The 27720-nt window shown below is 47.1% G+C and overlaps 1 protein-coding gene across 8 annotated transcripts in view; it reads left to right on the top strand.

Annotated features, from left to right (window-relative positions):
• Positions 1–27720, top strand: part of STAU2 (staufen double-stranded RNA binding protein 2) — a 193462-nt gene that overhangs the window by 118824 nt on the left and 46918 nt on the right. Inside the window, exons 14-15 of one of the 8 annotated variants that reach the window (XM_064154645.1) lie at positions 11425–11462; positions 12472–12616. The exons of 5 other annotated variants lie outside the window; for them this stretch is intronic. In XM_064154645.1, coding sequence (XP_064010715.1) covers positions 11425–11462; positions 12472–12487 — 54 coding nt within the window. In that variant the 3' untranslated portion in view covers positions 12488–12616. Of the gene's footprint in view, positions 1–10077; positions 10225–11424; positions 11463–12471; positions 12617–27720 lie in introns of those variants that run through there. 2 more of the 8 variants (XM_064154643.1, XM_064154646.1) reach the window with 2 other exon arrangements.

Here is a 27720-nt window from a genome sequence, read left to right as displayed (position 1 = left end):
TCCAGCACCTCAACATCTCTCTTGAATTGAAGGGTCCAGAACTGGACACAGCACTCAAGGTGTGGCCTGACCAGTACTGAGTACAGGGGCAGAATAACCTCCCTTGTCCTACTGGCCACGCTGCTCCTGATTCAGGCCAGGATGCCATTGGCTCTCTTGGCCACCTGGGCACACTGCTGGCTCATCTTCAGCTTACTATCCACCAACATCCCCAGGTCCCTTTCTTCTAGGCTGCTCTGCAGCCACTCTGTCCCCATGGCAGAAGAATCTCAGCTGACCACATACCTTGATCAAAAAAGAAGAAATAGAAATGGGGAGCACCCCCCCAAAAAAACACAAACCCCACAAACAAACCAAAAGCAAAAAGGCACAGCAGGTTCCCAGTGGCATCTGCAGCACTAGAGTTTGTTGTTAAGACTTCTCTTTACTCACACCCACCGAGAAATGTGTTGGCCAGCAGATCCCAGTGTGGTTACAACCTTACATAACCACATTATCTTGGCTTGGCAATCCTGCCCAGAGTTGACACAGCAGCTTTTCAGGTCCCTTGCTCTTTTCCTGTGCCATGTGAGGAGCTTTCACTCTTCACATGGCTTTCAGTTGTGGTTTTAATGAGTTTGAGTGTTGTTTTTTTTCCCCCCCTCACCTACTTCCTTTGAGCAGGTTGAGATTCAAATAACTGTTTCATGCTGGCACACTAATTAGTGTGTATTTCAAGTGCTTGATTGCCAAAACATCTCCTTTGGTCAGGAAGCAGTTGCTGGTCTTTCATTTTCCTTTTGGTAAACAGCAGAAACAAAAAGGGAAGCATTCCTGAAGTAGCCCTGCTGGGTTCTGCATTCAGGTGTTCCAGCCTCCAGCAGAATTTTCTTGGGATTTAGAATATTTTTCCCTGAATTATTTATTTTCCTCTTTTCCATTCCCCAGTATCTGACTGTTGCTATACATTTCTCCTTTTGTGGCCACCATTCTTTGTGGGGTTTTATGTTTGGGGTTTGTTTTTCAGAAGAACTTAGCTATAAACATCTCTTAGTTAAAATGGTCACCACTTTTTAGTGGCTTTCTGGCACAAAGTTGAGTTTGCCCTTAGGGATCATGAAGCCTAGTGGGTTTTTGCCTTGCTGTGGCACTGGGGACCCTGTATTCTCAAGGTTGAAGGTGGATCTTAGGCACACAATGTGAATTAGTTGAATGCTGGCAATGTAAAGGAAGAGGAAGGGAACCTGGGCAATTGTTCTGTTTGTGTCACCAAGAATCATAGAATCCTAGAATCAGCCAGGTTGGAAGAGACCTCCCAAGATCATCCAGTCCAGCCTAGCACCTAGCCCTAGCCAGTCAACTAGACCATGGCACTAAGTGCCTCAGCCAGGCTTTGCTTGAACACCTCCAGGGATGGTGCCTCCACCACCTCCCTGGGCAGCCCATTCCAATGCCAATCACTCTCTGGCAACAACTTCCTCCTCACATCCAGCCTAGACCTCCCCTGGCACCACTTGAGACTGTGTCCCCTTGTTCTGTTGCTGGCTGCCTGGCAGAAGAGGCCAACCCCCACCTGACTACAATGTCCCTTCAGGCAGAAAATTCAAAGTATGATGAATGGAAGACAGAGAAGGGGAAAATAAAAAAGACAGGAGGAAGAAATAAGCAAAAATAGCTGGAATGGAGCAGAAAACTGAGGAAGTGCAGAGCAATGGGGCAGTGAATATCTTAAGGCCATGGGAGTGGGATAAAGAGAGGAAGTTAGAGCTAAGTGGGAAAGAGTGCCAAAAAGCTAGACAAAAATGAGCAACGACATCTTCTCAACTGCTTAGTCTGAAAGTCAGAGTTCTGAAACCTGCTGGGCTTCTCAAAGACACCAAATGGCTTCTTACTGACACGGCTGCCCAGGGAGGTGGTGGAGGCACCGTCCCTGGGGGTCTTCAAGCAAAGCCTGGCTGAGGCACTTAGTGCCATGGTCTGGTTGATTGGCTAAGGCTGGGTGCTAGGTTGGACTGGATGAGCTTGGAGGTCTCTTCCAACCTGGTTGATTCTATGATTCTATGACTGAGTATCCTTCAGCTTTACTGAACTGGGTTGTGTGAAGAGATCTTGGAATCCTTGAGCACAGACCAAGAACTTGAAATTAGAAGGTACAGTGCCACCAGAGCAAAGGAAATAGAGTTTTCCCTTAAAGAATTTTAGTCACTACCATCAAGTTGTTAGAGATATACTTTATTTAACACACACACTGCAGGACTGACTTGGCAGTTAGGTTAAATTTGACAGTCTGTGTCACACAAGATGGCCTGTGACAGAGTTTCAGGCTAGGGAGCGACACTTCTGCTGCATCCTGAAGAAGCCAGTGTCAAACTTAGCTTCCCTGTTTGCAAGCTTCCAAAATACACATGTAACGTTACCATCTTTAGTGGCTTTGTAATAATTGCTGCTTTCCTGAACTCTTCAGCTCTAAGTGACTGTAGGAGCTCTGCTTCAGGGGTGTCATAGCCCCGTGGGTGTCTTAGCTGTGAAGAAAACCCTGGAACAAACAGCTCGGGTGCATTCTTAAGGCTTTACTGAACAGCAGGCAAATTGAAAGCATAAACACTCATATTTAAATGAAAACTATTTGTAAGACCATTGTAGTTATGAGGAAGAACTGGCTCGTATTGGGACTTCTGAATGCTTGCCTATAGAATGGATTTTTTCACCCCCAGTGCCTTGATGTTCACTGAGGACTGACCAGGACTCCACTTAAATTTCAAGAGGAAGATCTAAGACTAGAGCTTTTTTCTCTTTTTATGTCTTTCCCAATACTCTTTGATGAGGTTTTAACATAGAAATGTTTTTTTTTGGAGCTAGAGATGCTGCCCATTTGTTTGCTTGCTGACTTCTGTCATTTAGTTCAGCCAGTAGTCCCAGTGAGGTGTGCAGTTGAAGTGAATACAGGGAGTCTTCAGCACCCACACTTTCAGTCTGTGCTTTCTTAATCCCCTTCATTATATTTATGTTAGACCATGTTGTTAGAGCTCTCTTTACTTTGTGATGCATAAACCAGAATGCTTCTATTTCACAGTATCACCAAGGATGGAAGAGACCTCACAGATCATCAAGTCCAACCCTTTAGCACAGAGCTCAAGGCTAGACCATGGCACCAAGTGCCACGTCCAATCCTGCCTTGAACAGCTCCAGGGACGGCGACTCCACCACCTCCCCAGGCAGCCCATTCCAGTGTCCAATGACTCTCTCAGGGAAGAACTTTCTCCTCACCTCCAGCCTAAATCTCCCCTGGCACAGCCTGAGGCTGTGTCCTCTCGTTCTGGTGCTGGCCACCTGAGAGAAGAGAGCAACCTCCTCCTGGCCACAACCACCCCTCAGGTAGTTGTAGACAGCAATAAGGTCTCCCCTGAGCCTCCTCTTCTCCAGGCTAACCAATCCCAGCTCCCTCAGCCTCTCCTCGTAGGGCTGTGCTCAAGGCCTCTCCCCAGCCTCGTCGCCCTTCTCTGGACACACTCAAGCATCTCAATGTCCCTCCTAAAGTGGGGGGCCCAGAACTGGACACAGCACTCAAGGTGTGGTCTAACCAGTGCAGAGTACAGGGGCAGAATGACCTCCCTGCTCCTGCTGGCCACACCATTCCTGATGCAGGCCAGGATGCCACTGGCTCTCTTGGCCACCTGTGCACACTGCTGGCTCATGTTCAGGCGGGTATCAATCAGCACCCCCAGATCCCTCTCTGTCTGACTGCTCTCAGCCACTCCGACCCCAGCCTGTATCTCTGCATGGGGTTGTTGTGGCCAAAGTGCAGCACCCTGCACTTGGAGCTATTGAACACCATCCCATTGGACTCTGCCCATCTGTCCAGGCAGTCAAGGTCCCGCTGCGGAGCCCTTCTGCCCTCCAACTAGCACAGACAACATCTGTGTAATGCAATATGTAATCTAACACTACTAGCTCTTGTAATTTCAGGCATAAAATTAAGTGGAAAGAGAAGAAGGGGACACAGTCTCAAGTTGTGCCAGGGGAGGTCCAGGCTGGATGTTAGGAGGAAGTTGTTGGCAGAGAGAGTGATTGGCATTGGAATGGGCTGCCCAGGGAGGTGGTGGAGTCACCATCCCTGGAGGTGTTGAAGCAAAGCCTGGCTGAGGCACTTAGTGCCATGGTTTAGTTGACTGGCCAGGGCTGGGTGCTAGGTTGGGCTGGCTGAGCTTGGAGGTCTCTTCCAACCTGGTTGATTCTGTGATTCTACCCTACTCAAACAGGGCCACCTAGAACAGGATAGCCAGGCCTGTGTCCAGCCAGCTTTTGAATATCTACAAGGTGGGAGACTCTGCATGGGTTGTTCCTTTCTTGGTTGTTCCAGTCGAGGTGCTGGAGTGAGTGCAGAGGAGAGCAACGAAACTGGTGAAGGGCCTGGAGAGTAAACCTTATGAGGAGCGACTGAGGGAGCTGGGGATGGTTAGTTTGAGGAAGAGGAGGCTGAGAGGAGACCTCATCACTGTCTACTGCTACCTGAAAAGATGTTGTGGAAAGGTTGGTGTTGGTCTCTTCTCACAGGTAAATAATGATAGAAAAAGAGAGAATGGCCTCAAGCTGCAACTGGGTAGGTTTAGACTGGGCATTAGGAAAATGTTTTTCCCAGTAAGAGTGGTCAGGCACTGGAATGGGCTGTGCAGGGAGGTGGTTGAGTCACCAACCCTGGACAAGTGCTTGGGGATATGGTTTAGGGTGAAGCTTGTAGATTAGGGATATTGGTTGGACTTGTGATCCTGAGGATCTTTTCCAGATGGCATGTTTCTGTGCTTCTGTGAATCTATTGACTTAGTGTCTAATCCTGGCTGCTTCCTACGCCACTGAGCTGGCAGAAAAACAAACTCAAGCTTTTTAGCTAACTAATGAATTGAAATGATCCTTGGAAGAGGACCACATCTGTAAGAAAGGCATCAGGATGGCTCAGTCAGGAGGCTGAACCCGCATCAGTTTGACTGTTTTGCAAAAGTCACTTGAAGAAGATGAGGCAAAAATTAACAGAAAAGGAATTTTCCTGGTAGAAATGTTTGTCTTGCTTAGTAGCCTTAAACCTGCTTGCAGTGAGGTAGTGTGTTGTGACGTGCAGGAGAGGCCAGGAGTGCACACAGGAGGAGGGAGGAAGAGCAGGGTCGTAGCATCCCTCTAGAGAAGTGCAGCTGCTTTGGAGCTGCACCTCAGTAGTTGCTTTCATTAAAATGCCTTAGCAGGCCTTCAGTGCAGTGTAGCATGTGGAAGTGAAGAGAAAGGCATTAATGACACACAAGGAGCCAGCTTTCCATGGACCACAGGCCAGCTGTTCCCTCTCCTGAGTTTACAGTCTGTTTCTGGTTTGGTTTGTTTTGCTCTTCTTTTAGGCTCAGCTGGGCAATGTAAAAACCCTGCCTCTCCTTTCTACTGTGGCTGTTAAGGAAGGGAAATGCTGAAGAGGGAAAGGTATCAGAGAAGTTTGGGAGAGCTGAAAGTGTCAGTTAGTTTTATGCCTTGTCACACTACAGCAGGAGATTCAGCCCACTTGCAGTATCAAGAACTCTAACAGCTTTTTCCCTGGCAAGGAAGAACAGCAGGAAGACAACAGAGATAGGTTCTTCTCCTACTCAGCAGTTAAAAATGGATAGACATAACACCCACCAGACAAAAGCTGATGACAGAGATGGGGGGCAAAAATGAAGTGGGAGGAGACCCTGCTAGTAGCTTGTCTTGCAGTTGAGATTGACAAGGATCTGGCTTTTTCATCTTGACCCCTGATGGGCAGCATTTAACAGCTATGTCCATTTTAATTCCTAGGATGGGTAAAGCCTTTCAAAGCCTATGAATTAGCACTGACACTCAGTCAAAACTTAGCTGCCTGTTTTTGTAGGCACCTCCACTTGAGACAAAGAAAGGTATTAGCAAAACATAGGCTCGACCTTGTTGCCCACCCTGTGCTTGCCAGAGTTACTCCGTGGCATTCTCCACAGGCTAACCAAATTAATGCTGTGCCTGGTTGTTGATGCCTGTTTCACTGCTCAGTGGAGTTACTTAACAGACTAATTATGTAATTGCCATTTCAAAATGCATTTCCTTAGCCATTCTATGAGACAAAATAATGATTTGCACATGTTGCAGCTGAAAGGCTGTGGTTTCGCTGTGTTTGCCACCTCATTTTTCCACTTCTCTCGAAATAATATCACACAGGGCACTATGCATTCACCTTGCACAAGTTAAGCTGTGTCCTTTCCATTTTCGTGTTCATCATACACACCCTGTGTCTACACAGTGCAAAAAGAAACTAAATTTGACATCCTACACCTCTTTATTTCAAGGATTCTTTGCAAGAAGCTAGGATCTCATAAGAAATGTTCTGGTAATGGACTTAGAGGGAAATTAAGGAGGTCCAGTTTTGGAAGCAATAACATGGGTAAGGATAGGAGAGAATAGAAATGGGATAGGATAGGATGGGATAGGATAGGACAGAATAGAATCAACCAGGCTGGAAGAGACCTCCAAGATCATCCAGTCCAACCTAGCACCCAGCCCTAGCCAATCAACTAGACCATGGCACTAAGTACCTCAGCCAGGCTTTTATTGAACAGCTCTAGGGATGGTGCCTTCACCACCTCCCTGGGCAGCCCATTCCAATGCCAATCACTCTCTCTTTGAAGAACTTCCTCCTAATAACCAGCCTAGACCTCCCCCAGCACAACTTGAGACTCTGTCCCCTTCTTCTGTTGCTGGTCTCCTGGTTGCTTTAGAAGATAGCCAAGCCTACATAACATGAAATACAATGGGATGTCACAGCTCAGTGCTCTTCTCTGGCACCACTTCAGCTTCATCAGATTGGTACAATTTTCCTCCATCTGCCCAGAGTTTAAACAATTTCCCCTTCTTTTTGAGATAAATCTACCCAACATAACCAGCCTTGTTTCTGGACTAAGTGCTTCTGCAAACTCAGGGTGTCTTCCAGCACCCCAATCCTGCATCTTTTGTGTCTTTTGAACTCCTGTGGGCATAGGCTGGGCTGTGTTTTTAGTGCTGAAGCACTTTTCTCAGTTTGTTGTAGGTAAAACTCGTGTCTGTTCTGAGCAGAGGTAGGATTACCAGAGGCACAAAGGGATAGTTTATCAGGTAATGAGCAGAGCATCCAAGTAGTCGTGCATGCATGCTCAGTGCAAAGTGTGCCGAGGTCCTCTCCGCTTTAGAGCTCAGCTCTAAGTTTACTCTCTTAGCTATGCTGCCTGTAACACAGATCAGTACATTTTGGGTCTGCTTCTCTTCTGAGCCATAAGAAAGTTGTGGAGCTATGTTTAGTAGCACTAAGAATAAAGTCAGTTCCTAACTGTCCACGGTGCCACAACATCCTGCTTTCTTCCTGTGATGGTTTTATAACTACGCCACCGAGAAAGAGCTGCAGACTTAGCCTAGCTTGAGCACTGATGCTTCTTCTGAGCAAATGATTTCCCTTCCTCTTTCACATGATTGCCATGGATGTCCTGATGGAAAGTGTCAGACAGCCCCAGGAATAAAGGTGTTTGTATTCTTCCCTGCAATTTCATTTATAGCATCTGAGTCCCTCTCTCGTCTCCCAAACTCCTTTCTCATCCGGATTTTTTGTGGTCACATTGAGTTTCTCAGCTCATTGAGTCAGAACATCCCACTCTTTGAGACAGGAAGGAGTCACCAACCAACTTACTCTTCAAAGCACCAAATGTGCAATATCAGGAGCTCTTGCATGCCCTGTGTGTGCTCTTGGAGTTCCATTGCCCGTTTTGTAGCCCTTACAGACCATCTGTGTTCTGATATTAATGCTTCATTCCAGCAAGATCCTTCACATATGCTAAATGTAAGACTGCTTCCAAGTAATTCACTCTCTCAAGGATCTGGGACTTGAGATAATAAACACTAAAATGGAAGAATCAAGCAAAACCATAACAGTGAACTCTGAAGTTAAACTTTAAATCTTAGAGTATTTCTCCATCTTCATTCTTTCTCTTTCCCATCACTAGAGAGACTGTGGGATGTAGTTTTCCACCGATCCTGACGGCTGTACAAATAATTGATTTTACAGTCCAAAATCTCCTCTCATCCTTTATGACCCCCCCCCCCCCCCAAAACCAGTTCAGACTGGTCCAGAACAAAGAAAAAAGTGCTTCTAGCAATAAAAAAAATAAAAAAAGGAAAAGAATGACTTTTGTACTTGGGCATTTGTAGTGAAAACTAGGGAAGTGGCTGAGATTTGGAACTGGTGGGAAAGATGCTGAACTGGTGAATGTGGGAAGGCTGTGGATGTAGTCTACCTGGACTTCAGCAAAGCCTTTGACACTGTCTGCCACAACAAGCTCCTAGCCAAGCTGGCAGCTCATGGTTTGGACAGATTCACTCTGTGCTGGTTCAGGAACTGGCTGGATGGCAGAGCCCAGAGAGCGGTGGTGAATGGTGCCACATCCAGTTGGCAGCTGGCACTAGTGGTGTGCCCCAAGGATCAGTGCTGGGCCCAGTCCTGTTCAATGTCTTTATTGATGATCTGGACGAGGGGATTGAGTCCAGCATCAGTAAGGTTGCAGATGACACCAACCTAGGAGCAGGTGTTGATCTGTTGGAAGGTAGGAGAGCCCTGCAGAGGGACCTGGCCAGGCTGAATGGGTGGGCAGAGGCCAGTGGGATGAGATTTACCAAGGCCAAGTGCAGAGTTCTGCACTTTGGCCACAACAACCCTAAGCAGTGTTACAGGCTGGGGACAGAGTGGCTGGAGAGCAGCCAAGAGGGGAGGGACCTGGGGGTACTGATAGATAGTAGCTGAAGATGAGGCAGCAGTGTGCCCAGGTGGCCAAGAGAGCCAATGGCATCCTGGCCTGGATCAGGAACAGTGTGGCCAGCAGGACAAGGGAGTTTATTCTGCCCCTGTACTCAGCACTGGTCAGGCCACACCTTGAGTGCTGTGTCCAGTTCTGGGCTCCTCAATTCAAGAGAGATGTTGAGGTGCTGGAAGGTGTCCAGAGAAGGGCAACAAAGCTGGTGAGGGTCCTGGAACACAAACCCTATGAGGAGAGGCTGAGGGAGCTGGGGGTGTGCAGCCTAGAGAAGAGGAGGCTCAGGGGTGACCTCATTGCTGTCTACAACTACCTGTTCTATCTATGAGCTCAGCAGTTCATGCACACATGCAAGATGCAGGAGATGTGTGTTTTCTTCTGTACCTGTCCCCACAGGAGTATGAATCCTCTGGTAGACTCTCCCCATGCTGCAGAGCAGCACAGCTGGGTAGCCACAGGAACACAAAGTGGTAACTGGAGTAGCCATCTTCTTTGGCTCACTGAACGGTGTGCTCAGTAGAGCTGCAGGAGCAGAAGAGGTTGAGGGAGTTGTCTTTTTGGAATACTTTACAAGATGGTAGTTAGGGTGCTGTCCTGAAAGGGGAAAATAAGGATTTGGATCCTCCTGGGAGTCAAAGAGCCTTAATCAGAGAATGTTAGCAGCTGGAAGGGACCTCAAAAGCTCATCCAGTCCAACCCTGCTGTCAGAGCAGGATCACTTAGAGCAGATCACACTGAAATGCCCATCCAGGCAGGTCTTGAATATCTCCAGAGAGGGAGACTCCACAACCCTCCTGGGCAGCCTGTCCCAGTGTTCTGGCACCCTCACAGTGAAAAAAATATTCCTCATGATTCCATGGAACTTCCTATGCCTCAGCTTCCACCCACTGCCCCTTGCGCTGTCATTGGGCATCACCCAGCAGAGCCTGGCTCCAGCCTCCTGGCACTCATCCTTTGCATATTTGCAAGCATGAATGAGGTCATCCCTCAGCTCCTCTTCTCCAAGGTAAAGAGACCCAGCTCCCTCTGCCTCTCTCATAAGGAAGGTGTTCCACCCCCTGAAGCATTTTGTGGCCCTTAAGCTGTCATTTCCCACAGTCCAGCGTCAACCACCTCTTGGCCTTTGGTTGTCACTACAGATGGCCAAAGCTAAGCAAACCGTACCAGGTAACTTAGAAGTTTCTAGAGTTATTTATGGGTGAAATTGCAGAACAGCTGTCCCAAGGCTGGGAGCAGCTTTAGCCAATGCAAACTTGCTTTCCCCCAGTCTATTTGTGTGTTTTAGGCAGAATGTGCTCACCTTGCCAGCCCCATCTCTGCCACCGGCACGTATCCAGCTGGTGGCGGCATTGTCCAAACCTACCAGCTTTGTGCTCCTCATGGCTGGAAGCTACCAGGAGAACCCCAAGCAGGCTACAGTCAATTTAAGTTGGTAAGGCATACTTAGCTGGTGTCACTGTGTACTCCAGCAGTACCCAGAAAGTCATCTTCTTCCTCCTTTGTGTAATTCTTCTAAGCATAACCCGCAGACAATGAAAGATTCCCTTCCTCAGCGTTCAGCATTCCAGGTGTCTATCGAAAAGCTTTACGTTGCCTTCAGGAATGTTAAAATTGGGTTACATGACATGGGTTCCTATAGGATATCTTGGCATGTGTTTCAACCTCTGCCCTTGCTAGATGTTGGTGTCTTGGCAAAGTCAGGCGAGTGCTGAAGGTGCAATTCCCTGCACGCTGAGAGCAGCGAGGCGCTGAGCAATCCCCGGTCCCCTTGTGCCTCAGCTGTTGACACGTAAAAGAACACTTTTTGCTGATGGTGCTGCTTACAGGGCTCATCCCAGCAGAGATTTTAACTGGTCTGGGGGATCACAGAAAGCCTGTTTAGCCATTCCTCCAAACCAGCAGGCTGTCATGTGAGTCCTACTTCAGGTTACTCTCTAAAGATTTCATCCCCTAACGTTGTATTGAATCCTAGAATCAACCAGGTTGGAAGAGACCTCCAAGTAATGGAGGTGGTTATTATTTCCTAGCACAGCATGCTGCATGGAGTTAGGAGTCGAGGAGATTTTTATGTTGTGGTATTTGATTCAATACCCTGCTGGCATTTATGCCAAGTGGTACAATAATACACTGTCAGTCATGTAGGGGGCGGCTGGATGGAGCTTTGTTCGCCTGAATGAGGCTTCCCAGGGTGCCTTGGTTCATCAGTGCGGATAACGCTGCAGGACCTGGGGCTGGGTTTTTGCAGTGTGCCAGCCAACAGCATCTTGCTTTCAGAGTGAAATAAAAAAGAAGCAAGCAGGAGGCAGGGGTGCTGCAGAACTCTGTCATCGTGTGCCTGTCCGTGTTTGCGAGGAGAATGGTGCGAATTGAAAGCCACCCGAAAGGAGCATTTGCAAAGCAGCTGAGCAAGGAGGTGCGGATTTGAGAGGGAGGGAAGGAAAGGAAAAAGAGGCAGCAAATGTTGGTGTGACCCAGAAATCCTTAAAGCCCCATTTGCTCTGGCAGAATGAAAGTATGAGCAGAGAATGGGCCTGATGTGCTGGCACACACCACACACGATTCAGACATGCCAAAGCGCTTGGACAAAACTTGCAGACATTGGCAAGGGGTTTTTTTTTTGGCCCTCGTTCAGATAAACTGCACCTTGCAAAGCCTTTGGAGCTCCTCTGGGGAAGTAACATTCAAACCCCTTTTGCTCAAACAGCCTTTCTCAGGCAGTGAGGTGCTCTTCCTTTAGAGGGCAGTTCAAAAGGTGACTTTGTTACCTTCCTTTAGTCAAGGTTCAACCGCTGCACTTTGCTGATCCTTTTTGAAAAGGCAAACAGAGTTTACACAATCAAACTTCCACTTTTCATAGAATCAACCAGGTTGGAAGAGACCTCCCAGCTCATCCAGTCCAACCTAGCACCCAGCCCTAGCCAGTCAACCAGACCATGGCACTAAGTGCCTCAGCCAGTCTTTTCTTGAACACCTCCAGGGACGGTGCCTCCACCACCTCCCTGGGCAGCCCATTCCAATGCCAATCACTCTCTCTGTGAAGAACTTCCTCCCCTCCCCCTCTCCCTTATTCTCAAATTAATTATTTTGAAATATCTCATGGATTACATCAGTTTCTTACTTGCATTCATGTTGCAAGATGGTGACCATTGTATGCTGCTAGTGATGCATTAAATTAGTTGTTTACATTATAAAATCTAAACATATTAGAATCTTTTGTGTTTGCCTTCAAAGATTCCTATTCTAATAAAGCTTTCTAAAACAAGTAAGGTTGTCTTTTTTGTTTAGTTTATGCCTCAGTGGAGAACCTAAAGATCTGTAGCCTCTAGCCATCCCTGTCTGTGTTTAGTAGAGTGTAAGGAAATGGTGTTTGGGTGGGGGGTGGCCTCTTCTCCCAGGCAACCAGCAATAGAACAAGGGGACACAGTCTCAAGTTGTGCCAGGGTAGGTATAGGCTGGATATTAGGAAGAATTTCTTCACAGAGAGAGTGATTGGCATCGGAATGGGCTGCTCAGGAAGGTGGTGGAGGCACCGTCCCTGGGGGTCTTCAAGAAAAGCCTGGATGAGGCACTTAGTGCCATGGTCTAGTTGATTGGTTAGGGCTGGGTGATAGGTTGGACTTGGATGGTCTTGGAGGTCTCTTCCAATCTGGTTGCTTCTATGATTCTATTTGTCTTTCAGAAGAGGTAACACCTGAGACAAATGTCAGTGGGAAGAGTCAAAATTCACCTTCTTCTCTTAAAGGCTCTGTTTTGATGTGACTTTTAATGAGAGTGAAATGAAAAGTGTGCATAGTGTGCTGAAAAATAAACCTTTTGGCTGCACCCCTCCCCTTTCTGATGGTTTTGTGTCTCTCTTCAGGTCAAAGTGTTTCTGAGGGTTAAATGATAGAATGGCAACATTCAGCAAGTGATGCTGGTGGGGAATTTAAGGGAGCTTTGCAATCTTGGTTTTGCTAAACAAATGTTTTAGCAGAGACAAAAGGAAATGTGAAAAATAAAAGCAGAAGCTGGCAGCTTTAAGAGGTTTGTAGCTGTCTGTGAAAGTAACTGGCACTGTTGAGGGAAGTTCAAGAAGACATCTTTAGCAGCAGAGGAGCTTCTTGAAGAGTCAGCTGAGGAATGAATGTCCCCTTTTGCCTCAACACACTCCCTTCAAGCACAATACATTTTAGTTCTTCAGCTAGAGGGAAGTGCTGTCATGCACTCTTTTAGGTCACACCACATCTACCTACTGAGCCCCTGGGACAAGAGGGGTGTGGAGATGCTGGAGCGTGTCCAGAGAAGGGCCACAAGGATACTCAGAGGGCTGCAGCAGCTCTGCTGTGAGCACAGACTGAAAGAGTTGGGGCTGCTCAGTCTGCAGAAGAGGAGGCTCCCAGGGAACCTTCTTGTGGCCTTTCACTATCTGAAGAGGGCTACAAAAAAGCTGGGGAGGGACTATTTAGGCTCTCAGGGAGTGACAGAACTGGGGGGAATGGAGCAAAGCTGGAGATGGGGAGGTTCAGGCTGGATGTGAGGAGGAAGTTTTTGTGCTGGAGAGTGGAGAGAGCCTGGAATGGGTCGCCCAGGGAGGTGGTTGAGGTCCCATGGCTGGAGGTGTTTAAGGCCAGGCTGGATGAGGCTGTGGGCAGCCTGCTCTAGGGTAGGGTGTCCCTGGGTGTGACAGGGGAGTTGGAACTGGATGATGCTTGTGGTCCCTTCCAACCCTGACTGATTCTAGTATTCTATGATTCTACCTTAGAACTGTGTCTTCCTATCTTCACAGTGCTGGGCAAGTTGTGAGAACACAGCAGAGTTCTCTTTACCTGTCAAAAGCAAAAATGATTTCCATTAAGGCAAGAAAATGGTCACAGTTGTACTTTCTGTCAGTTATTGTCACTGAAAAGAGGAGCAGCAAGCTAAATGTTGTTAAGATCAGGAGCAGATTATTTGCTGTGTACAAATGAAACCTTGCAGGATAACAAGCCAGGAGAGCTTCCTATTTAGCCTCTAGAACATGCAGCAATGTTAAGAGCCACTGAGTTATAGTAAGACTTGGGAAATGTGACAAAATAAGCAGTAGAACGAAGGGAACAGTTCTGAAATCACTTGGAAAAACAGGAAGTGTAGAATTGGATGGAATTATGAAATCTCTTAAGGAACATCTTGTTTCTGATCATGACTAAACAGTGAGAAAAGCCATAAGGAGTGAACTGGCTCTTTTCCTGCCTCTTTTCCATAGTCTTTCAACTTTAGACACAGAAGGTAAGTGATGAAAAGGTACTGAGGGCTGTTTTGGTTACATGGAGTTGTAGCATTTTTGAAGTGTGAGATTAAAACACAACAGGTTTAAAGTCTGTTCTTACTTGCTTGAAAGGCTTTTCCAATGAAAGAAAGGGTGAGGAGGTGTGGAAGAGTTTGATGTAACAGCCTGCCAGAAGTTGTTCCAAAGGTTATCACTTGGCTTGAGATGCTTAGGCAAGGACACAGCCTGAGGCCACTGCCCTGTGTAACAGGATAGTTGCCCTGATATCTGAGCACTTTCAGTCAAGCTGAAGGTTAATCAGAGAACTTCAAAAACTATATGGATGATGATCTATAGGCTAAAGTACAAATTAAAGTCTAGAGAGAAGAATTGAAGGCTACCTTTCAAACATACCCTCTTACTTTAGATTACTTCATCTATGGCTAGGGATGCTAAGGGAAACAAGAAGCATCTCCTCAGGCATATTAGAGAGAAACTAATCTCTTCAGGCATATTAGTGAAGACTAGACAGCATGTGGGACCCTTCCAGAAGGGAAATGGAGGTCTGGTGACAAAGGATATGGATAAGGCTGAGGTGCTCAATGACTTCTTTGCCTCAGTCTTCAAAGGCAAGAGCTCCAACCATAATGTCCAAGTCCCAGAGGGCAAAAGGACTGGGAGAGGGAAGATCTGCCCACTGTAACTAAAAATCATGTTTGTGAGCACCTAAGGAATCCTAAGATGCACAAGTCCCTGGGGCCTGATGAGATCCACCCATGGGTCCTGAGGGAACTGGCAAATGAAGTTGCTAAACCACTGCCGATCCTATTTGAAAGGTCCTGGCAGACTGGTGAAGTTCTGCTGAGTGGAAAAGGGCAAACATAACACCCAGCTTCATGAAGGGAAAAAAGGATGACCCCAGGAACTACAGAGCAGTCAGTCTCACCTCTGTACCTGGCAAGATCATGGAGCAGATCCTCCTGAAGGCTCTGCTAAGGCAAATGGAAATCAAAGCAGAGGTGACTGGTGGTAGCCAGCAATGGCTTCACCAAGGGCAAATCACGCCTGACAAATTGAGTGGCTTTTTAATGATGAAGTCACAGCAACAGCAGACAAGAGAAGGACAACTGACATCATCTACCTGGACCTGAGTGAGGCATTTGCCTCTGTCCCACATGAAATCCTGGTCACCAAACTGGAAAAACACAGACTGGATGGGAGGAGCACTGCTGGGTAAGGACCTGGCTGGATGGTGGCATACAGAGAGTGGTGATCAAAGGCACAATGTCCACTTGCAGACCAGTAACAGGTGGCTCCCTCAGGGGTCAATGCTGTTTAACATCTTTGTCAGTCATGTGGACAGAGGAATCAGTGCACCCTCAGCAGGTTTGCAGATGGCACCAAGCTGTGTGGCACAGTTGACTTGCTAGAGGGCAGGGATCCATCCAGAGGCATTTGGACAGGCTGGAGAGGTGTCCCCAGGCCCACCTCATGACATTCAACAAGGTCAAGTGGGTCAGTGCAAGCCCAAGCACAACTCCAGGCTGGGTGGGGAATGGCTGAGAACAACCCTGAGGAAAAGGCCCTGGGGGTCTGGGGTGATGAAAAGCTCAACACGAGCCTGCAGTGTGAGTGCAGCTCAGACAGCAACCCTGTGCTGGGCTGCAGCAAGAGCAGTGTGGGCAGCAGGGCAAGGGAGGGGATTCTACCTTTTACAAGAGCTTGGTGCTACCTTTGTCTGTTACTTTTGAGATGTCTCCTTGCAAATTTCTCTCATACTAGGTTCTGCAGGTCCACTGTTAGGTTACTCACAACTAGAAACTTAAGCTTCTTTATTCTTGAGATAGAGGAATGCTTTTTGCTGGCCTGGATCAGCAATAGCACAACCAGCAGGAGCATGGAACTGATTGTGTCCCTGTACTCAGCACTGGTGAGGCCACACCTTGAGTCCTGTGTTCAGTTTTGAGGCTTTCACTACAAGAAGGACACTGAGGTGCTGGAGCATGTCCAGAGAAGTGCAATGAAGATGGTAAAGGACCTGGAGAACAGGTCTGGTAAGGAGCAGCTGAGGGAACTGGGGTTGTTTACTCTGGAGGAAGGGAGGCTGAGGAGAGACCTCACTGCTCTCTACAGCTAGCTGAAAGGAGGCTGAGGAGAGACCTCACTGCTCTCTACAGCTAGCTGAAAGGAGGCTGAGGAGAGACCTCACTGCTCTCTACAGCTAGCTGAAAGGAGGCTGAGGAGAGACCTCACTGCTCTCTACAGCTAGCTGAAAGGAGGCTGAGGAGAGACCTCACTGCTCTCTACAGCTAGCTGAAAGGAGGCTGAGGAGAGACCTCACTGCTCTCTACAGCTAGCTGAAAGGAGGCTGAGGAGAGACCTCACTGCTCTCTACAGCTAGCTGAAAGGAGGCTGAGGAGAGACCTCACTGCTCTCTACAGCTAGCTGAAAGAAGGCTGGAGCAAGGCAGGGACTGGTCTCTTCTCCAAAGTAATTAGTGATAGAAGGAGAGCAAATGGCCTGAAGTTATGCTGGGGAAGTTTAGGTTGGAGATTAGAAAAAACATTTCTTTGCTGCAAGAGTGGCCAGGCTTTGGAACAGGCTGCCTAGGGAGGTGGTGAAGTCTCTGGAGGTGTTTGAAAGTAGACATGGCACTTCAGGACATGCCTTAATGGCCATGGTGCTGGTAGGTCAGCAGTTGGACTCAATTGACCTTGGATGCCTTTTCCAACAAAAACAATGCTGTGGTTCTATGATTATCTAACTCTACTGGGGCTGTGTTTAGCACCACATCTCCACTGCACCACATATCCACTGCACCACATCTCTGCCTCTTTGAAATGCCTCCAGGGATGGAGATTCAGCCATCTTCCTGGGCAGCACAGCCTGTACCTGTGCTTGAGAAAAGTTCTTTCAGTGAAGAACTTTCTGCTCATATCCATCCTAAAACTCAACACTAGTCAGGCCACAGCTTGAGTACTGTGTCCAGTTCTGAGCCCCTTGATTCAAGAGAGGTATTGAGGTGCTGGAAGGTGTCCAGAGAAGGGCGACAAAGATGGTGAAAGGCCTGGAGCACAGCCCTGTGAGGAGAGGCTGAGGGAGCTGGGGGTGTGCAGCCTGGAGAAGAGGAGGCTCAGGGCAGAGCTCATTGCTGTCTGCAGGTACCTGAAGGGAGGCTGTAGCCAGGTGGGGTTGGTCTCTTCTGCCAGGCAAGCAGCAACAGAAGAAGGGGACACAGTCTCAAGTGTTGCCAGGGGAGGTCTAGGCTGGATGTTAGGAGGAAGTTGTTGTCAGAGAGAGTGATTGGCATTGGAATGGGCTGCCCAGGGAGGTGGTGGAGTCACCATCCCTGGAGCTGTTGAAGCAAAGCCTGGCTGAGGCACTTAGTGCCATGGTCTGGTTGATTGGCTAGGGCTGGGTGCTAGGTTGGACTGGATGATCTTGGAGGTCTCTTCCAACCTGGTTGATTCTATGAGTCTGTGGTGTGACTTGAGGCCATTTACAGACAAGCCACCTCAGAGCAAAACTAAAAGCTACCGCCACACCGTACAATGCAGGAAGCAACGCATATGTTTTAAGTTCTTTCTGACAGAAATCACTAAAATGTCTATGTCCAGTTAGAGATCATTGCTGTGAGTAGTTACCATCAATTCCCAGGGATTACTTTGTGGATAAAGTCCCTCAGACACACAGCATTTACACAGCCTGGCCCAGACCGCATTCATCTAAGCATACACTTAAGCGACTCCTCTCCACGGTGCGTCCTGTAGAAATTCATCTGTGCATACCTCAGATACACAATCAAGTTGTATTTTACAGGTGAAAGGTGTTTTAAATATTTTTTTCTTTTGATATAAAAGTCTTCAGGACAATGTTGGGCTGGTTTTTCCTTCTTTCTTTGTTTTGTTTTCCTGGTGAAATCTGAGATGCTCTCTTTAATTGCGTCGTGTTCTGTTTCAGTAATTCAAGTCCGGGTGCAGGTGGTACATGCAGTTTACTGATGCTAGAGATAGTATTTAAACAACTCCATGCTCTGAGGTAGTATATCAAGAGTTTTTAAATTGAGGGTGACAGGAGCTGGTGCTGCACTTTCATGTTGTCCAACAACGTGGAAAAATTTTGACGTGCAGCCGGAGCGATCAAACTGGGGCAGTTTTACTGTCTGACTTCATCTGACGTGAATTCCAAAGGTATTTGGACATTATTAATCAGATGCTACACTGGGAGAGTTTGCCTTCCTCAGGGGGGTTTTATGGGCAGTGATAGGAGCAGGCCCAGGATCTCAAAACTCACACACAGCTGCTTGTATTTGGGGGTAAATGCTGTTTCCTTCGCGAGCCGTAGTTCCTACAGGAGCTGTTACTAGAGAGGTTGCTATTGGTCTGCCCACGTTATTTTACAAGCATACTTCTTCCACTGGTGCAGGGAGAGGCTGGCCTGAAATTATGGAAGACTACTTCAAACCATCAGTATTTTGTGTGCTTGTAATGGGCAAATTCAGAGAACAAAGGCAATGACGGGTTAGCTTGTTGGGACAAAGTTGGTTCGAGTTCACACTGTTTATGCTGTGGTTTGTGCAAGCTTAGTAAGTCTTTTGCTTACTGTTTTGATGCTTTTTGCCAGAAAAGCCAAGGAAAATGTCTCTAAATCATAGAATTGTTTTGGTTGGAAAGTGCTGATAGATAGTAGGCTGAAGATGAGCCAGCAGTGTGCCCAGGTGGCCAGGAGAGCCAATGGCATCCTGGCCTGCATCAGGAACAGTGTGGCCAGTAGGACAAGGGAGGTTATTCTGCCCCTGTACTCAGCACTGGTCAGGCCACACCTTGAGTACTGTGTCCAGTTCTGGGCTCCTCAATTCAAGAGAGTTGTTGAGGTGCTGGAAGGTGTCCAGAGAAGGGTAACAAAGCTGGTGAGGGGCCTGGAACACAAACCCTGTGAGGAGAGGCTGAGGGAGCTGGAGGTGTTTAGCCTGGAGAAGAGAAGGCTCAGGGGGGACCTCATTGCTGTCTACAACTACCTGAAGGGACATTGTAGCCAGGTGGGGTTGGTCTCTTCTCCCAGGCAACCAGCAACAGAACAAGGGGACACAGTCTCAAGTTGTGCCGGGGTAGGTCTAGGCTGGATGTTAGGAGGAAGCTGTTGTCAGAGAGAGTGATTGGCATTGGAATGGGCTGCCCAGGGAGGTGGTGGAGTCACCGTCCCTGGAGGTGTTCAAGCAAAGCCTGGCTGAGGCACTTAGTGCCATGGTCTGGTTGATTGGCTAGGGCTGGGTGCTAGGTTGGACTGGATGATCTTGGAGGTCTATTCCAACCTGATTGATTCTATGAATCTATGATCATTGATCCCAACCTTCCAGCTAACACCACCATGGCCATCAAACCCTGTCCCAGAGAGCCACGTCCACGTGAACACTCCCAGTGATGGTGACTGGACAACCTGTCCCAATGCCTGACCACTCTTTGCAGCAAAAGTTTTTTTTCCTAATCTCCAACCTAAACCTCCCCTGGCACAATTTCAGGCCATTTCCCTCTCCTTCTGTCACCAGATACTAGAGAGAAGAGACCTCCATCTCACTGCAACCTCCTTTCAGGGAGCTGTAGAGAGCAATGAGGTCTCTTCTCATTTTGTTATGTTGCTTAATACTGATGAGGCTCCAGGAGCACAGCTGTAAGCACTGAGAGGAAACTCTCTTCAACAAGGTTAAAAACTCTCCAGAATGTAACACTTTCTGTCAATACCTGTATTTATTTCTTCAGTGCTCCAACAGCTGTGACCCATAAGAGTTAATTTACTTTTCTAGTTATGTATGAGTCACATATATATATAAAAATGTTTCATAACAGAGCAAACTGAATTCAATGGCCAAAGAAAAAAAAAAAAAAAAAAAAGGAAAAGAAAAGCTGAAAATTGGGAGTTTACAGTATCACAGTATCATCAGGGTTGGAAGAGACCTCACAGATCATCAAGTCCAACCCTTTACCACAGAGCTCAAGGCTAGACCATGGCACCAAGTGCCACGTCCAATCCTGCCTTGAACAGCTCCAGGGACGGCGACTCCACCACCTCCCCGGGCAGCCCATTCCAGTGTCCAATGACTCTCTCAGGGAAGAACTTTCTCCTCACCTCCAGCCTAAATCTCCCCTGGCACAGCCTGAGGCTGTGTCCTCTTGTTCTGGTGCTGGCCACCTGAGAGAAGAGAGCAACCTCCTCCTGGCCACAACCACCCCTCAGGTAGTTGAAGACAGCAATAAGGTAGATGTTTAGTTTGAAAGTTAGCTATTAAGAAAAGAATCTTTCTGAAAACCAGCTTCCTAGATCGTTAATGTAAAGTTGCTGGGTTTCTTGTAGTCCCTAGGAAGCGTTGCCCTCCGTTCCCGTTTACAGTAGGGGCTCTAATGTGAGCGCTGCCTCTTTCTGTCCCCGTTCCATGCGACTGCCGGGGAGCGACGCGCAAGAGGCATCTCCTCTGGTAGCCTTGGCTAATGATCTGACAAAGGCGCAGCTGATGGGCTGGAGTTTGCAGAGATAACAAAGGATGCAACGTTTCCCCCGTGCGGCGGTGCAGCTCTCAGGCAGCCCCTGCCCGCTCGCACGGCAGAGAGATGCCTTCCTGGCAAAGCTGGGGCGCAGCAGGCGCGGCGGGGGGGAGCCGCTTATGGAGAAGTGGATGTGCGTCTCCCATCGGCAAAGCAGCATCCCGTGCCGGGGGGATTTCTGCTCGACAGAAGCCTGTGAGGGGAAGGAGAAGGATTCTGGTGTGTGATTGAGGCACCTGTTGAGAAAACAGGCAACTATTGACAAGTCTGATTCATGACTGAGTGACTGCTCTGCTAGTCTTCACATGATCCCCACCGAGAGCCAGCCTCGACCGCCTGCTAAACAAGGGCTGTTTGAAGTTTCTTTTTAACATTTCCAAGACGTTCGTTCAGCAGGACATCTCCACTGGGGTTCTCGATGTCACCAAATCAGCAGCTGTTGAAATCCATTCACTTCAGCATGAAATGTTTGCATAAGTTTGTTTTCTTTCTTTCTTTCTTTCTTTCTTTCTTTCTTTCTTTCTTTCTTTCTTTCTTTCTTTCTTTCTTTCTTTCTTTCTTTCTTTCTTTCTTTCTTTCTTTCTTTCTTTCTTTCTTTCTTTCTTTCTTTCTTTCTTTCTTTCTTTCTTTCTTTCTTTCTTTCTTTCTTTCTTTCTTTCTTTCTTCCTTTCTTCCTTCCTTCCTTCCTTCCTTCCTTCCTTCCTTCCTTCCTTCCTTCCTTCCTTCCTTCCTTCCTTCCTTCCTTCCTTCCTTCCTTCCTTCCTTCCTTCCTTCCTTCCTTCCTTCCTTCCTTCCTTCCTTCCTTCCTTCCTTCCTTCCTTCCTTCCTTCCTTCCTTCCTTCCTTCCTTCCTTCCTTCCTTCCTTCCTTCCTTCCTTCCTTCCTTCCTTCCTTCCTTCCTTCCTTCCTTCCTTCCTTCCTTCCTTCCTTCCTTCCTTCCTTCCTTCCTTCCTTCCTTCCTTCCTTCCTTCCTTCCTTCCTTCCTTCCTTCCTTCCTTCCTTCCTTCCTTCCTTCCTTCCTTCCTTCCTTCCTTCCTTCCTTCCTTCCTTCCTTCCTTCCTTCCTTCCTTCCTTCCTTCCTTCCTTCCTTCCTTCCTTCCTTCCTTCCTTCCTTCCTTCCTTCCTTCCTTCCTTCCTTCCTTCCTTCCTTCCTTCCTTCCTTCCTTCCTTCCTTCCTTCCTTCCTTCCTTCCTTCTTTCTCTCTCTTCCTTTTATTTCTGACAGCAGCAAAGTCAATAAACCCCTAAACGTCCTGCACTCCTCAGCTCATATATGTGTGAGAACGGCTTCTGGTCACAGTTGTAGCTGCTAAGGCAAGATGTTTATTTGCAGAGACCACTAACAGGCAGAGTGGTTTGTTACCACACACAAAATAGTCCTGATTTTAATAGACACCTCAGTGACATTTTTCCAGGGTAAACAATCAGTTAATGCTTGTGCCATCTGTCGAACTGCTCTGACAAGCAGTTTCAAATGGAATTGCCTTTGTATTTTGGTGCCAAGAAAGCCTGAAAGTAAATGTTTCCTTATTATTTATTTTTTTTCCCCAGCTAGTAAATGAAACCCTGTTCCTAGAGTAGGAAAACATTTCTATCTGACTCACATTTCCCTGAGAAAACAGCCTCTATCACAGAGTAAGTTTGAAGGGGAAACAGAACCAGGCATGACATGTAAACGTATTACAAAGCTTACTTTGATATTTAAATTGTTTCTTTCTTTATTTTGTTTTTTTTTTTGGGGGGGGGGTCTCTTCCTGACCATCTGAAAAAAGGTGTGGTGAATGCAGTCAGTTGTAAATAGAAACTCCCTGTTCTCACTCAGCTTCATTGTTAAACCTGGGAACTGCTGACCACATAGGAAGACTCCCAGGTTGAGCCATCCCTCCTCTGTTTATTAAATCTGTTAAGACTTAAGTGTATTTTTACAAGTTCATTAATGTATTCCGTTCCCTCTGATGTTTTTTTCTTCCCACTATTATCAGATTTCATTATATAGGAGGAATTATCAGATCAAGCCCATTACAGAGCCCGAGCAGCGTTAAGTCCGATTGGAATTTGGGCTTCCCTCCATTTACAGGGGGAATATTGTGAAAATCAGACTCTCGGGTTTCAGTGGGAGGCACAGGGCTGCACAGCATCCATTTGTCAAATTGATTGCACCTCGGTGAGGCTGCATTAGCTTGGCTTTGAACAGAAGTGAAATCCTATGCGAAGCTCCCCTTTCTGTCATTTACACTAACATCCATCCTCTTAAACCCAGGCCTCGGAGCAAAAACAAAGCCATGGCACAGCATAATCAGTCACTCAGGTTGTTTGTCATCTGTTTTCTTAAGGAAATGACTTTTAAGTTGGTGGAGCAGAAAATTGAAGAAAATTAGCAGAAGGTTGTTGGAGAGGCAGGAGGGATGCCTAGAAAAAAAAAGTCTAGGGGGTAGAGAAGCTTGAGTGCTTCTTGCAAAGGGAAATGCAGTTGCCTCTGGCTTTCAGCGTGCTGCTCGTGTAGTGCCAGCATAGCCCACATGCCATCATTCAACTTTTAATGAGGCTGTATTCATAAACTCGGCTTGGGCTGTAAAGGCACAATAAAAAGCTGGTATGCACATTTGCAGCTTTTATATCAGCCACTGTGTTTTATGAAGCTGAATGCTCCAGTAATTTGCACTCTTCCACGTGTCAGGAAAGCTGTCTGTGCCTCAGAAACGCCAAGCTGGAAAGGCTGTGCTAAACATCACCGTTGAGGAGGCTTGTGAGGTTTTGGAGAATCAGAGAGCTGATTTCTTTCACTCTGGTGCAAGTGGCAGCAGTGAAGAAAGTTATCTATTTAAACCAAAGAATCAGAGAGCTGATTTCTTTCACTCTGGTGCAAGTGGCAGCAGTGAAGAAAGTTATCTACTTAAACCAAAGAATCAGAGAGCTGATTTCTTTCACTCTGATGCAAATGGCAGCAGTGAAGAAAGTTATCTATGTAAACCAAAGAATCAGAGAGCTGATTTCTTTCACTCTGATGCCAATGGCAGCAGTGAAGAAAGTTATCTATTTAAACCAAAGAATCAGAGAGATGATTTCTTTCACTCTGGTGCCAATGGCAGCAGTGAAGAAAGTTATCTACTTAAACCAAAGAATCAGAGAGCTGATTTCTTTCACTCTGATGCCAATGGCAGCAGTGAAGAAAGTTATCTAAACCAAAGAATCAGAGAGCTGATTTCTTTCACTCTGATGCCAATGGCAGCAGTGAAGAAAGTTATCTATTTAAACCAAAGAATCAGAGAGCTGATTTCTTTCACTCTGGTGCAAGTGGCAGCAGTGAAGAAAGTTATCTATTTAAACCAAAGAATCAGAGAGCTGATTTATTTCACTCTGGTGCCAATGGCAGCAGTGAAGAAAGTTATCTAAACCAAAGAATCAAAGAGCTGATTTCTTTCACTCTGATGCCAATGGCAGCAGTGAAGAAAGTTATCTACTTAAACCAAAGAATCAGAGAGCTGATTTCTTTCACTCTGGTGCAAGTGGCAGCAGTGAAGAAAGTTATCTATTTAAACCAAAGAATCAGAGAGCTGATTTCTTTCACTCTGATGCCAATGGCAGCAGTGAAGAACGTTATCTGTGTAAACCAAAGCACAATGCAACTCCTGCAGCACTCTTGCAAGGGTTACTGCAGGGTTAGCAGTGTAAATGAAGAGAAGATAGAATCATAGAATCAGTCAGGGTTGGACGGGACCACAAGCATCATCCAGTTCCAAACCCCCTGCCATAGGCAGGGACACCCTACCCCAGAGCAGGCTGCCCACAGCCTCATCCAGCCTGGCCTTAAACACCTCCAGCCATGGGACCTCAACCACCTCCCTGGGTGACCTATTCCAGCCTCTCTCCACTCTCCTGCTCAACAACTTCCTCCTCACATCCAGCCTGAACCTCCCCATCTCCAGCTTTGCTCCATTCCCCCCAGTTCTGTCACTCCCTGAGAGCCTAAATAGTCCCTCCCCAGCTTTTTTGTAGCCCCCTTCAGATAGTGAAAGGCCACAAGAAGGTCCCCTGGGAGCTTCCTGTTCTCCAGACTGCACAGCCCCAACTCTTTCAGTCTGTCCTCATAGCAGAGCTGCTGCAGCCCTCTGAGCATCCTTGTGGCCCTTCTCTGGACACCCTCCAGCACGTCCACATCTTTCTTACAAGGTGTACATTTTGCACAAGGGAGAAAGCACCACTTTTTAACATGCTCCTTTTTCTCCTCTCCCCCTAAACTCTTTTTTTATCCACTTTGGAAGTAGTTTTTTTGTTTTTAAGTAGAGATCCTTTGGTTGAACTTCAGTTAGTAAGAGAATCACTTCTGCCTTGTGTGTCTGAGGGGAGTATTTTTAACGTGTGGCATCTTTTTGAAGGAGGGTTGCACACAGCTATTTTAGGTTAGAGCAAAATAGAACATTCCTGGTTTAAAATAAAACCTGTGAGCTCTTGCAGCAAGCTGGTGTGAATTTGGACTTGCTGGAGTTATTTTGGAGTCGCCACCGCCGCCTTCGAAGGGCTCTCCAGACACGCCGTAAGTGATGTGACTCGCGTCTGTCAAACACACTTCCTTCTCTTCTGTCTTTGCTCCATTTTCCCTTCTGCCCAAGGAGAAATTGCCTCTGCTCTTTATTTGTTTATGTGATGCAGACATAGCAGTCTGAATCTTGCAGGGCAGCGATAGAGAGAGCCAGTGGCATCCTGGTCTGGCTCAGGAACAGTGTGGCCAGCAGGACAAGGGAGGTTATTGTGCCCCTGTACTCAGCATTGGTCAGGCTACACCTTGAGTGCTGTGTCCAGTTCTGGGCCCCTCAATTCAAGAGAGATGTTGAGGTGCTGGAATGTGTCCAGAGAAGGGCAACAAAGCTGGTGAGGGGCCTGGAGCACAAACCCTATGAGGAGAGGCTGAGGGAGCTGGGGGTGTGCAGCCTGCAGAAGAGGAGGCTTAGGGCAGACCTCATTGCTGTCTGCAGGTACCTGAAGGGAGGCTGTAACCAGGTGGGGTTGGTCTCTTCTGCCAGGCAAGCAGCAACAGAACAAGAGGACACAGTCTCAAGTTGTGTCAGGGGAGGTCCAGGCTGGATGTTAGGAGGAAGTTCCTGGCAGAGCGAGTGATTGGCATTGGAATGGGCTGCCCAGGGAGGTGGTGGAGTCGCTGTGTCTGGAGGTGTTGAAGCAAAGCCTGTCTGAGGCACTTAGTGCCATGGTCTAGTCGACTGCATAGGGCTGGGTGCTAGGTTGGACTGGATGATCTTGGAGGTCTCTTCCAACCTGGTTGATTCTGTGATATAAATATTACTGATCTTAGAGCCTTTAATTTTTTTTTTCTGTTCTTTTAACCTTTTTTTTTTCTCTTTCCATTTTCCTGCTAGAAGTAGAGGTACAAAACAAGTCAGGTTGTTAAATTGCTGCATCTTAACGTGCCTTGGAAACCTCCTGCAGAGAGAGTTGGACTAGATGACCTTTGGGAGGTCCCTTCCAAGCCAGCCCATTCTATGATTCTATACTACATGACAAGACAGAGTTCTGCTATTGCTTTATATCAGTGTGGTAGCACACTGCCACTCAGAAAGAGAAAGGAAACGTAAGGGGTGTGGGGGGAAAGGTTACTGTTTTTACCACTATGCAAAGCATTTTTTTATCACTTTAATGAACAGCTGGATTTTGCAGCTAGTTCCCATTTTGCAGTCAGCAAGTATTAGATGTGCCCCGTGAAGAAAGCTTATACTGGCTTCACAGTCTTTGGGCTGCCCAGGGAGGTGGTGGAGTCGCCGTCCCTGGAGCTGTTCAAGGCAAGATTGGATGTGGCACTTGGTGCCATGGTCTAGCCTTGAGCTCTGTGGTAAAGGGTTGGACTTGATGATCTGTGAGGTCTCTTCCAACCCTGATAATACTGTGATACTGTGATACTTCGACTGGAATAGCTTTGCTCAGTAGAGATGTTGTATACACTAAAAGCAATCAGATATGTAAGGGTCTGAAGGATAAGAGCATAAGGGAATCCATCTTCCTCTTTAAAAACCAGATCTGAACAGATCTCAGGAGGGAAGAATCCTTAAACTCTATAAAAAGCTGCAGATTATATAAATATCAAGCACACTGCTCGTGCTAAACTCGGGTTTCATGAAGTTATATATTACTTGAGCTTGCGATAGGAAGATGCCAAAGGCTGCGTTTTTTACACTTCTTTTCCTCTTTTATAACCTAATGCTAGCATTTAGGAATTTGGGAACCTGAGAGCCCTGGTAGATCAATCTTGATGAGTTTATTTTTCTTTGTAAAGATTTTGATAGCCTGGCAACGCTTTGAAAGAGTATTCTTTACTTCCTCTGGTGGGGGGGATGAAACGCTCGTGCACCCAGTTTCTTCCTCTGAACCAGTGAAAAACAATTTAGGTGACTGAATCTTTGATGAGGGGACCTTACATTGGAAAGTCTGGCATTTAATTGCCCTTTCCCTCGTAATTCTTCCACGTTTAACCTCAGAGGTGATTAAAAAAGTTAGGTCTTAATTGCATAGCCTCATCCAGTCATTAGCGCTTGCCTCGCAGTGATTTATTACAGCTTTAGTTCCCTGAACCTTCAGTGAAGATGATGCTGAATTTTATATTAGCCAAGTGTCCTTTTGTGATGAATGTGGCAATAGAGGATTTTATGCTCTCTCTCTTTCTCTTTTTCTTCCTCCCCTGCTTTAGTATTGGTGTTACAGATTGGGGGTTTAGGATTAGCCCAGCTGCTGAATGCTGTGGGTCTTGCCTCAAGAACCCGTGCTGGAGATTTATTTGCAAGTGTGCATCAGCAAGAGGAAATGGTAGTAGGGCATGCTCTGATGTGCTTCTCCCTAGCTATTTTCACAGCTTACTCACACACGGCTTTCCCCTTTGAAGACAGTGGCTGGACTCCCGTTGTGAAGAGAGCACTGCGGTCAGATGGGCTAGGAGGTGGAAGCAGAGGCACAGGGTTCTGTGCCGCGAATGCTGCCGCTAACCTCGGGCAAGTCACTCTGTAAATTGCACTTCTCTTCCACAGCAGTCTTTTGGAGGGTCCTACATGCTTAAAATTGTTCAGGGTTCCTGCTGCTAAGGGTATGAAGTATCAAACCCCCCCTTGTGTCAGTGCAGGATCGAGGTAGAATTCATCATCAGCCTGCTTCTGGTTGCGTTCTCTGACT

This window comes from Pogoniulus pusillus, chromosome 14, assembly GCF_015220805.1.
Source record: "Pogoniulus pusillus isolate bPogPus1 chromosome 14, bPogPus1.pri, whole genome shotgun sequence".
Taxonomy (NCBI): Eukaryota; Metazoa; Chordata; class Aves; order Piciformes; family Lybiidae; genus Pogoniulus; species Pogoniulus pusillus.
Note: the sequence above shows the minus strand (reverse complement) of the source record. Positions and strands in the feature narration are given on the sequence as shown.